At 57.2% G+C, this 11,082-nt stretch overlaps 1 protein-coding gene across 7 annotated transcripts in view; it reads left to right on the top strand.

Annotated features, from left to right (window-relative positions):
• The window catches only part of LINGO1 (leucine rich repeat and Ig domain containing 1), a 195,226-nt gene that overhangs the window by 175,189 nt on the left and 8,955 nt on the right, over nt 1-11,082 (top strand). For 2 of the 7 annotated variants that reach the window (XM_034668010.1, XM_034668009.1), the window contains exon 1: nt 7-330. The exons of the other annotated variants lie outside the window; for them this stretch is intronic. In XM_034668010.1, coding sequence (XP_034523901.1) covers nt 325-330 — 6 coding nt within the window. In that variant the 5' untranslated portion in view covers nt 7-324. Of the gene's footprint in view, nt 1-6; nt 331-11,082 lie in introns of those variants that run through there. 7 annotated transcript variants of the gene reach the window in all.

Raw genomic sequence — 11,082 nt, 5'->3', positions numbered from 1 at the left:
CGGCGGCGGCTCCAGGCCGGCCCGGGGCGCAGAGCCAGGCTCGCTGGGTCCGCGTCGCGCGTTCTGATCGCGCCCGCCCCTCCGCCCGCCGGGGCCGCGGCCTCCCGCCTCCCCACTCCCGCGCCCTTGCCCCGGCCCCAGCTCGGCTCCCACCCGCGTGGGGCAGACAGACGGACAGACATCCCCGTGAGGGCGCGCGGACTGCCGGGCGGAGGTGTCGGACGAGGAGGAGGAGACGGAGGTGGGGGCTGGGCAGGGGCTGAAGCCCGGCAGGGGAGACATGCGATTGGTGACCGAGCCCAGCGGACGGACGGCGCGCCCGAGATGCAGGTGAGCCCGGCGGCCGCGGCCCAGCCCCGAGCGGGCAGCCCCGCGGCGAGCTCCCGTGGGGGCCTCCGTTGGCCCGGCTGCGCCCTCCAGGGGCTGCGGGACATCCCAGCGCCACCCAGATTCCCCTTTGGGGTCGCAGATCTGACCCTCCTCAAGCCTCAGAAATGATTCTTCCTTTCCCGTTCCTCCCACTCCACCTTGGCTAGCTGGGACACTGGAGCTGTGGAGGGGCACCCGCCAGGGTCCCAGTCCTGTTTGCCCCCCTCCCTGCCCCCTCCCGTTCTGAGCACTATTCATTCTGGAGGCTAAGCCCCTTGCTCAGCAGTCGGCTACACCTCTCCACAGATTCCAGATACCCAGGCAGCCCTGGCCAGCACCAGGCACCCACTAGCTGGTGGATGCCAGTCTGGGACCAGTTTTCTCCACAGCCTCCAGCCTGGGCACCACCTCCCTCCCCTGACAAGGAGCAACCCCTTTCCCGCTTTGGCCCGAGGAGAGGGAGGAGAGGGGATTGGGGGGTGGGGAGAGTGCAGGGGAGGGAGTTGGGCTTGTGGAGGACTCAGGAACCCTTTAGGGGCCTCCCTTTGTCTGTCTCGAGCCCGGGTTTCTCACCTCCTCCTGCCCCACTTTTCATTCTTAGGCAGCCGGTGGGAGGTGGGAACCAGCTGAGAAAAGGGAGGTGAGGAGGGAGCGTCCTGTTCTGCCTCCCCATCCTCTGTGAGGTGGCCAAGACCTCCCCCAGCTGTGTTCCTCCAGGTGGCTTCCACTTTGGGGAGGGGTGGGGCCAGGCCCAGTGGGCTGCCCCCTCCCTGTTCCTGCCCTGGGTCCCAGCCCAGCCTCATTCGGGGGCCGGGTTATGCTGGACGTATCCCCTTTGTTCTCCAAGGTCCTGGGCTCAGGGTGGGGGAGAAGGGGTATGTGGGAGGTGCCCTGGGTGTGCAGGAGGCCCTGATGTGGGGGGCAGTACCATCTGGGCTAGCTCCTTCTTGGCCAGCCTAGCCCACAATCAGCCCTCCTCTGCTGGGCTTGGGCAGTCAGAGGGTGCACAGCCCAGCCTGGCCCACAGCTCTGGGCTCAGCCCTGCTGGTCATTATGCCAACAGCTCCAACACTGGTGCCTCCCATTCTCCGGGGAGCAATGAGTGGGGGGGGAGGGGGCTTCCCCACATCCAGCCAGGAGTGCCAGTGAGGGAAGAGAGGGTCACCAGTTCTGAGACCCTTTGTCCTTGTGTGGGACCTGGTCTGCTGGGATAGCTTGCCTGCTTCCTCCCCATTGCCTAAGGCAGGAGAGAGAGGATAAAGTGGCAAAGGGGAGAGGCCAAGAACTCCTTGGAATCCAGTTAGGGACTCCTGGCAACACCCGGATGCCCCTATGGGAGGGGCTTAGCAAAGGTGAGGGCAGGCCCCCTGTGCTGTGCTTGCTGTCTCGGTCCCCTCCCCCACCCCTTGCCAATTGAAGTGTGAGATGGGCCTTGAGTAGGGCTTGGTCAAGGCTGCAGTGCTCACCAAGGCCGGGAGTTAGAGAAGGTCCTCCATCCAAGGGGCCAGATTTTGGGGGATGGGTGTGTGCTCAAAGCCCAGGAATCTTGGCTTGTGGGCAGAGGGCCCTGTGTGCCTGGAGGGAAGTGGAGAGACTATGCTGCCCCTTGCGGTAGTCCTCTTTGATTCCTGTGGTCAGTGGCTCCATCCCCGACTCTGAGTGCCCATGTTGCCCTTTACTAGATACTGTCTTCTAAAACTCAGAATTTCAAAGAGAAACCAAAAATACAAAACGAAACTAAACAAAAAAACAAACAAAAAAGACTCCCAAACCTCTTGTGTGTGGGCCTTTGTTCGGCATAAAGCCGGACAGGAGCCCTGACACCAGCGGTGGCCCATCGGGTGCTGTCTCCAGGCGCCTCCCAGGACCCCAGCTGGGGCCAAGGGTGCATTCCTGGGGAGAAGGGAGGCACTGGAGTGATTCACACAGGGTCTCATGGAAGCGTGAGGCTGTGTGTCAGATGGTCCTGTGCAGCTAGTGAAAGGCTAGGGAGGGGAGGCAGTAGACGATGGTGATTTCAAAGTCAGAGCCATAGCCTGCTAGCCAGGGTCTCTTGGTCCTGCTGTCCTCTGTGTGGCACTCTGTGGACAGATGGTATCTTCCAGCCCCAGGGTCTCCTCCCCCTCTTCCCAGTGGTTACCATTGCTGGCTTTCTGTTCTCTTCCCACCAGTTCCTCTACCTATCCCCCTATCACCTCTCTTGGTCCAGCACCCCTACCCAGAGGCTCTCCCCTCTTCTTCTCCCGGCCTCTATCAGGGAAGCCTCCCTGACTGCTCCAAGTTACTGATCCTCTTCCCCAGGCGCCCACAGTGAAGAACCACACTGGTTTGCACTTACTGCGGTGCCAGCCAATTAGTTCATGTGTTTATTGTACACATCCTGCCTGAGCTGTCTGTTCAGCCCTGGACTAGGCCCTCTTAGGGCTCCCATGGATTGCCTTGGATGTTCAACCCTAGGCGATCATGTACCCACCCGCTGGGCTCCCCTGCTTGACCCCCAGGATAGGGAAGACACTGGGAGGCTCCAGGGAGCAGCTGTTGGCTGGTGGCAAGGACCACCTGGAAGGGACACAATGTCCTCCACCTGGAGGGATAGACAGAGCTAGGTGACGTCAAGGGTGCCTAGGTAGTGTACTTGGTCGCACACCCAGGCACTCAGAGAAGGATGGGATTTGTTTGGGGGAGGTTGAGGTAGTCAGGGGTCCTCCAGAAAGAGGGAGAGACTGAGCGGATCCTGAGGTGGTAGCAGACTTCGCAGAGACACCAAAAAGAGGGGATTCCAGAGTCGGGAGGGTTTTTTGTCGAAAGAGTGTGGTACGGCAGGTTCATTTCCAAATGCATCTGAGACGTTCTTGGTACTGGCCTTTGTTTATGCTTTGAATGAATGAATGAACGTCCTGACAGCAATCTCCTCCTTGTGTATACTTGGTTCCTTTGATGTCACTTCATAGCGAACCTATTGAGTGTGGACCCTGGAGCCAGATGCCTGGGTTCAGACCTCAGCTCTAACTCTGCCTGGTTCCTTAATCTCGCTGGGCCTCCGTCTTCTTATCCGTAAAGTGAGAGTAGCAAGGGTATTTACCTCTAGGGCCAGCAGGAGGATTAAGTATGTATTAATATAAGCAAAGCATTTAGAGTAGTGCCTAGAACACAGTAAGCTCTCAAGAAATGCTCGCTACTCGTAATTTATATCCGTGATGTGTTCTCAGTCTTTTCCCTGTATCTGGTACAGACATTTGATTTTGTAGCTGAGGAAAGGGAGAGAGCCGGAGAGGTGGAATGACTTGCCCAAAGTCCCCAGCTTATAAGCTTCGTCTAGAATGCCTTCCTCCTTACCCCTGGGGCTCAGGACTTGCTCATCTGGGCATGGCCTGGTAATTGATTAATGTATTTAGCATTAGTGATAATAATAGTATTACAAATACGGCAGCGCTACCCCCGGCCTGAACACTAGCGCTCTAACAACGGTGCCCATCTTCCGTGTGCTTCCCTCACTTTAGTCCTTGGCCTCTTTCTCTGAGGCAGCCACTATCTTGTTTATCTAGTTAGCATTCCCCTGCCTTTTTAAAATCATGTATTTTAATATATGGAAATTGTTCAGTTTGGGTTGCTTTTGAACTTTGTAAAAAGAACCTGAAACCTGATGCAGCCCTCTAGAGTTTGCTTTTTCTTCTCTCAGCATCACATTCATAGGCTCCGTCTATGTTGTTGTAAATAATGGTAGATGTAATCCCTTCGCTTTCGCTGTACATCATGTTCTGCCATTTGAACCTACCACCATGTATTTATGGTTCTTCTTTGTGGGTTGTTCCCCTTTTGGTTCTTACAAACAATGCTGCCATGAACCTTCTTGTCCCATCTCCCGAGGCGATGTCCCATCTCTCTGGGGCACAGAGCTAGGAGCGGAATTGCTGGGCCATAGGACATGTTCATGTTCAGCTTTCCTAGACAACGTGCCAACGTGTTCTCCAGGTTGGTTGGACCATTTATGCTTCCCACAGCAGGAGAGGAGTGTCTCCATTGCTCCCCATTGTCGCCATGCTCGGTGTGGTCAGCCATCTTGCTTTTCACCAACTGATTGAGTGTAAAATGGTGTTACATTATGGTCTTGATTTGCATTTCCGGAATTCAGGGTTTCTGATGTAGGAAGTGGGGGTTGAGATGGGCAGCAGCCAGTGTATAACAGATGCTTAGGAAGTGATTGTCCCTTTTGTCCCTCAGCATTCCCCAGTTGGTGGGGCTGCTGTCTCTACAAGCCCTGAGCTCAGGGATGGGCAAGGGCACTCAGGGGGACTCCCCAGGGAAGGGGGGATGAAGGAGGAGCAAAGAGAGCTTAAGTCCTGCACAGTTAGAGCCAAAGGAACCCCAGCGGTTCACCCCCAGGATGGGCAGGGGTGGTCTTGGCTTGGGAGAGGGAGAGAGCGTCTGCTTCATTATCTTAGTAATGGGCAGCCCCCTGAAAACCCTGTCTCCACACCCTGGGGCCGGCCTGCGGCTTGGCACTGGTGAGTACTTACTAAGAGTTTGGCGAGCTGGGGACTGAATACTGGATGAAAAAAATGTGTATTTGTTCTTCCTTCATTCCCGCCTCCTTGGGGAGTCCTCCCTGATTGCTCTTGCCCATTGAGTGAATGAGGAGGGTGGCTGAGCAAGGTGGCTCCTGGGCATTAGCAGGGCCCCTCAGGAAGCCCTCAAGTCCCCTGCGTGCCCACAGAGGCTGAGAAGCTCGGTGCTGGTGAGGTAATTTGGAGCTGCTCCCTCTGCCAGCCTGGTGCACCAACGATTGATTCCAGGCCGCTTTCCCCGCCCGGACCTGGGCCCCTGGAGCTGGTTAGAGACGAGCGACAGGGCTGGCGGAATAATTATGCCTATTTCGTGTGACACCCAAATTGATTGCCGCCAGGGTGACATTACCAGGGCATTGTTCCTTGTCTCCAACCTCTTATTACATGTTATTAGGGTGTGTGGTGTGTGTGTGTTTTTCTATTTTTTCCCCTTTCAGGGAATTAATCTCTCTCTGCCACCTCCTCTGCTTGCCTCTCCGGAGAACCTGCTCTTGTCTCTGAGAGGGGGTGGGGGCCTGGCCAGCACATGTGCCTGCCTGGCCCAGCCCCCGCAGGGCTGTAAATGCAGTTGGGGAAGGGAGGAAGTTGGCCATCTCAAGTCCGTTTACATAGGGGTGAGATGGGGTGTCTCCGAGCTCAGAGGGGCTGCTGAGGTATGTCACCCAGCAGAGGGGTCTCCCTGCAGTGTCCCCACTTGCATGCGTCTCATGGCGGGCTGCTCACCCACTACTACGAAGGCACAGGCACGTCTTCCCTCCTGAGCCATCTGGTCTTCCATTTGATTTCTCACACGCAGCTGAATGGGCCTCCCGTGGGTTTTGACTCCACCCTCTTGGCCTGCATCGGGCTCTTTGCACTTTCTGCCTTGGGACACCCCTTAGCGATTTGCAGAGATGCCCCCCCCCAGCCTGGGCTTCTCGTGAACAGGCAGCCGGGTGATGGCATCGATTGTGCCCGAGCAGAACATAGCACCCACCTGAGTCTGACCGGAGGGGCTCACTGCCTTTTGATTCTGATCTCGGTGTACAGGTTGGGAAAATGGGTTTGCGCAAGGGGTTGGCCAAGTTTCCCTTGAGCAGAGAGGGCTTTGAATAGTCAGCGGTCATAGAAGGGCATTTTTATTTATAGTTTGCTTGTCCATGTTCTAAAACACTCACTGGACCTTGGTTTGAGATGTACTGGGGGTTGTTTTTAAATCTTTTCCCCTTTTTGAGGCAGAAACAGCTCAAACCTTCACGTGCCTCTGATCTAGCCCCACCACGGTATCCTGGCAGTACGCTGGGGAGAGACGGGGGCTGTAGTCGGGAGGCCGGGATTCTTCTGAGGCCCTAGCCCTGAGATGCTGGGACCTAGGCCAAGTCCATGACGCTCTCGGGCCTCCCTTCCCTCACCTGTGTGGGGGTCTCTGGGTTACTGTGCCTCTGACAAGCTCAGGGACCGTGGGCAGGTGAACTAAGGGCTTGGAGCCTCCGTTTCCTCATCTGTGAAGTGGGGTGTGCGGTGAGGGTTGGTGGGTCATTCTGCAAAGCACTCAGTGTATGTGTTCCTTCTAAACATCTCTTTCCTTCCTTCTCTTTGAACTGTCTGCCCCCAGCCCTGAGAGGGCACCGTGAAGTCTGCCCTCCCCTTCTCTGAGGAGTTTCGAGCCCTGAGACATGAAGGCACTTGCCCACACCCCTACAGCTCAGCAGGCCCTTGAACCTGAATCAGAGAAAGGCAGTATACAGGAGCGGTCGGGACAGCCTAGGGTCCAGCTGCCCAGGGCCTGGCCAGCTCTGCCAGTGATCGCTGTGTGATTCGTGGCAGGCTGCACCGCCTCTCTGTGCCTCAGTTCTTTCATCTGTAAAACGGGGATCATAATACCAACCTAATAAGATTGTTGTGAAGAGGAAACAAACTCATGTTTGAGTTCATATCCTGCTCGCCGTGTGACCTTGAGCAGTTACAGAACCTGTTTGTGCTTCTGTTTTTTCCATCTGCAAAATGGGGATAACGACACAGCCTACCTCAACAAGGTGTGGCGGGAGAGATGAATTTTCGTGTGTAAGTGCTCGGAATCACGCCTGGCACGGGAAGGGCCTCGTCGTCGTCATCGTGTTCATCAGGTCTCTGTCCTTCCAGCGCCCTGCTGGCTGCCCCGCAGCCTGCCCCCTGCCCTGGGCCTCTGAGGCTGTGAGCTCCTCCTCTTCTGAACTCCAGGCTGAGGGCCCTCCCAGGTGGGAATTGGCTGGTTTCCAGGCCTCCAAAGCCTGAGATGGACCTACCTGAGCTGTTCCCGAGGTAGAGGAGCCCTGAGGACTGCGGCAGTCAGGAAGGGAGGAGGGATCTGCCAGGCACCTCCCAAGATGGTCTGGGTGGTGGATGGACCAGAGACCTTCCGGGGTACCTTCTTGCCCCTGTGAGCCTAGGCTGGTGTTTTAGACCCAGAGAGAGGTGGGAAGGGAGAAGTAGGGGTATGGACACGGGTTGTCCTTGGGCCTCGTCAGGTCACCACACGGGTGCTTACCTACCCCTCCTCAATTCTGGGACAGCTCCAAGCCGAGGAGGAGTGCTCTTCACTCAGGTGGGCTCGGCACAGACATAAGGAAGTTTTCTAGAACCAGTGACTCTCTCCCATCCTCCCCAGGATAGCTCCTGGCTTCCCAGCTGGACCCTTCCCTCAGAACAAGCCTGTGAAGGGTCAGCCAGGGCCCAGAGTGGTCCAGGACTCACCCGAGGTCACACAGCAGGGCAGGTGTGCTGTGGGCCCTGACTGGAGTCCAGGCGTGGGACCTGTGGGCCCAATGCCCTTTGCTCACCCAGAAGTGGCTTCCTCTAGGCCTTGCCCTCCCCCTGCTCCTCTCCACCAAGCCGGCCTCTCCTGGAGGACAGAGCCTATATATAGAAGCCTTTAAACACTGAGATGCTTTGACAATTAAAATTCATAATTTATCCTGAAAATGGCCTGGAGCTGTGGGCTGGCCGGAAGGCTGGTGGCTCCTGAGAGCAGCTGTGCTCCCATGGGGTGGGCTGTGGGGTGGACAGGGGCATCCCACCCTCAGATGCCCGGGGTGGGTGCTTACCCAGGGCCACACAGGGGCAGACACCCTAGCAGACAGGCGGGCAGTCACACTGTGCCCAGTCAGCAGCCGCCAACCTGGCTGCGCCTGAGAGGCCAGGTGAGCACCTGGGGACAGGCTTGAGTTTCCAAGCACACCTAAGAGATGGGGCTGGAGGCACTGGGCCAGGGAGGGTGTGGAGTGGTGGGAGGAGGGACAGCAGGCCAACACACCCACAGGGGCCACCCTCCCCTACACACACACACACACACACACACACACACACACACACACACACGCATGCCCCAGGGGCCCAGCAACTCTGCCAGAACCAAGAGCAAGAGGAAAATAAAGAATTATACACGACAAAGGACATGACCTCAATTTTCTTCCAGGTTGATTTTTTTCTCCCTGTGGGGGGTGGCTGAAGGCGGAATAGAAGGGAGAGGACAGGCCAAGGCGGGCAGCGCAGTCCGGGAGGAGACAGACGGAGGCTGGCGCGCNGTGGGTTTTGACTCCACCCTCTTGGCCTGCATCGGGCTCTTTGCACTTTCTGCCTTGGGACACCCCTTAGCGATTTGCAGAGATGCCCCCCCCCAGCCTGGGCTTCTCGTGAACAGGCAGCCGGGTGATGGCATCGATTGTGCCCGAGCAGAACATAGCACCCACCTGAGTCTGACCGGAGGGGCTCACTGCCTTTTGATTCTGATCTCGGTGTACAGGTTGGGAAAATGGGTTTGCGCAAGGGGTTGGCCAAGTTTCCCTTGAGCAGAGAGGGCTTTGAATAGTCAGCGGTCATAGAAGGGCATTTTTATTTATAGTTTGCTTGTCCATGTTCTAAAACACTCACTGGACCTTGGTTTGAGATGTACTGGGGGTTGTTTTTAAATCTTTTCCCCTTTTTGAGGCAGAAACAGCTCAAACCTTCACGTGCCTCTGATCTAGCCCCACCACGGTATCCTGGCAGTACGCTGGGGAGAGACGGGGGCTGTAGTCGGGAGGCCGGGATTCTTCTGAGGCCCTAGCCCTGAGATGCTGGGACCTAGGCCAAGTCCATGACGCTCTCGGGCCTCCCTTCCCTCACCTGTGTGGGGGTCTCTGGGTTACTGTGCCTCTGACAAGCTCAGGGACCGTGGGCAGGTGAACTAAGGGCTTGGAGCCCTCCGTTTCCTCATCTGTGAAGTGGGGTGTGCGGTGAGGGTTGGTGGGTCATTCTGCAAAGCACTCAGTGTATGTGTTCCTTCTAAACATCTCTTTCCTTCCTTCTCTTTGAACTGTCTGCCCCCAGCCCTGAGAGGGCACCGTGAAGTCTGCCCTCCCCTTCTCTGAGGAGTTTCGAACCCTGAGACATGAAGGCACTTGCCCACACCCCTACAGCTCAGCAGGCCCTTGAACCTGAATCAGAGAAAGGCAGTATGCAGGAGCGGTCGGGACAGCCTAGGGTCCAGCTGCCCAGGGCCTGGCCAGCTCTGCCAGTGATCGCTGTGTGATTCGTGGCAGGCTGCACCGCCTCTCTGTGCCTCAGTTCTTTCATCTGTAAAACGGGGATCATAATACCAACCTAATAAGATTGTTGTGAAGAGGAAACAAACTCATGTTTGAGTTCATATCCTGCTCGCCGTGTGACCTTGAGCAGTTACAGAACCTGTTTGTGCTTCTGTTTTTTCCATCTGCAAAATGGGGATAACGACACAGCCTACCTCAACAAGGTGTGGCGGGAGAGATGAATTTTCGTGTGTAAGTGCTCGGAATCACGCCTGGCACGGGAAGGGCCTCGTCGTCGTCATCGTGTTCATCAGGTCTCTGTCCTTCCAGCGCCCTGCTGGCTGCCCCGCAGCCTGCCCCCTGCCCTGGGCCTCTGAGGCTGTGAGCTCCTCCTCTTCTGAACTCCAGGCTGAGGGCCCTCCCAGGTGGGAATTGGCTGGTTTCCAGGCCTCCAAAGCCTGAGATGGACCTACCTGAGCTGTTCCCGAGGTAGAGGAGCCCTGAGGACTGCGGCAGTCAGGAAGGGAGGAGGGATCTGCCAGGCACCTCCCAAGATGGTCTGGGTGGTGGATGGACCAGAGACCTTCCGGGGTACCTTCTTGCCCCTGTGAGCCTAGGCTGGTGTTTTAGACCCAGAGAGAGGTGGGAAGGGAGAAGTAGGGGTATGGACACGGGTTGTCCTTGGGCCTCGTCAGGTCACCACACGGGTGCTTACCTACCCCTCCTCAATTCTGGGACAGCTCCAAGCCGAGGAGGAGTGCTCTTCACTCAGGTGGGCTCGGCACAGACATAAGGAAGTTTTCTAGAACCAGTGACTCTCTCCCATCCTCCCCAGGATAGCTCCTGGCTTCCCAGCTGGACCCTTCCCTCAGAACAAGCCTGTGAAGGGTCAGCCAGGGCCCAGAGTGGTCCAGGACTCACCCGAGGTCACACAGCAGGGCAGGTGTGCTGTGGGCCCTGACTGGAGTCCAGGCGTGGGACCTGTGGGCCCAATGCCCTTTGCTCACCCAGAAGTGGCTTCCTCTAGGCCTTGCCCTCCCCCTGCTCCTCTCCACCAAGCCGGCCTCTCCTGGAGGACAGAGCCTATATATAGAAGCCTTTAAACACTGAGATGCTTTGACAATTAAAATTCATAATTTATCCTGAAAATGGCCTGGAGCTGTGGGCTGGCCGGAAGGCTGGTGGCTCCTGAGAGCAGCTGTGCTCCCATGGGGTGGGCTGTGGGGTGGACAGGGGCATCCCACCCTCAGATGCCCGGGGTGGGTGCTTACCCAGGGCCACACAGGGGCAGACACCCTAGCAGACAGGCGGGCAGTCACACTGTGCCCAGTCAGCAGCCGCCAACCTGGCTGCGCCTGAGAGGCCAGGTGAGCACCTGGGGACAGGCTTGAGTTTCCAAGCACACCTAAGAGATGGGGCTGGAGGCACTGGGCCAGGGAGGGTGTGGAGTGGTGGGAGGAGGGACAGCAGGCCAACACACCCACAGGGGCCACCCTCCCCTACACACACACACACACACACACACACACACACACACACGCACGCATGCCCCAGGGGCCCAGCAACTCTGCCAGAACCAAGAGCAAGAGGAAAATAAAGAATTATACACGACAAAGGACATGACC

Source organism: Ailuropoda melanoleuca, chromosome 9 (genome assembly GCF_002007445.2).
Source record: "Ailuropoda melanoleuca isolate Jingjing chromosome 9, ASM200744v2, whole genome shotgun sequence".
In the NCBI taxonomy this organism is placed as follows: Eukaryota; Metazoa; Chordata; class Mammalia; order Carnivora; family Ursidae; genus Ailuropoda; species Ailuropoda melanoleuca.
The sequence above is the reverse complement of the archived record's forward strand: the minus strand, read 5'-3'. Positions and strand labels throughout refer to the sequence as shown.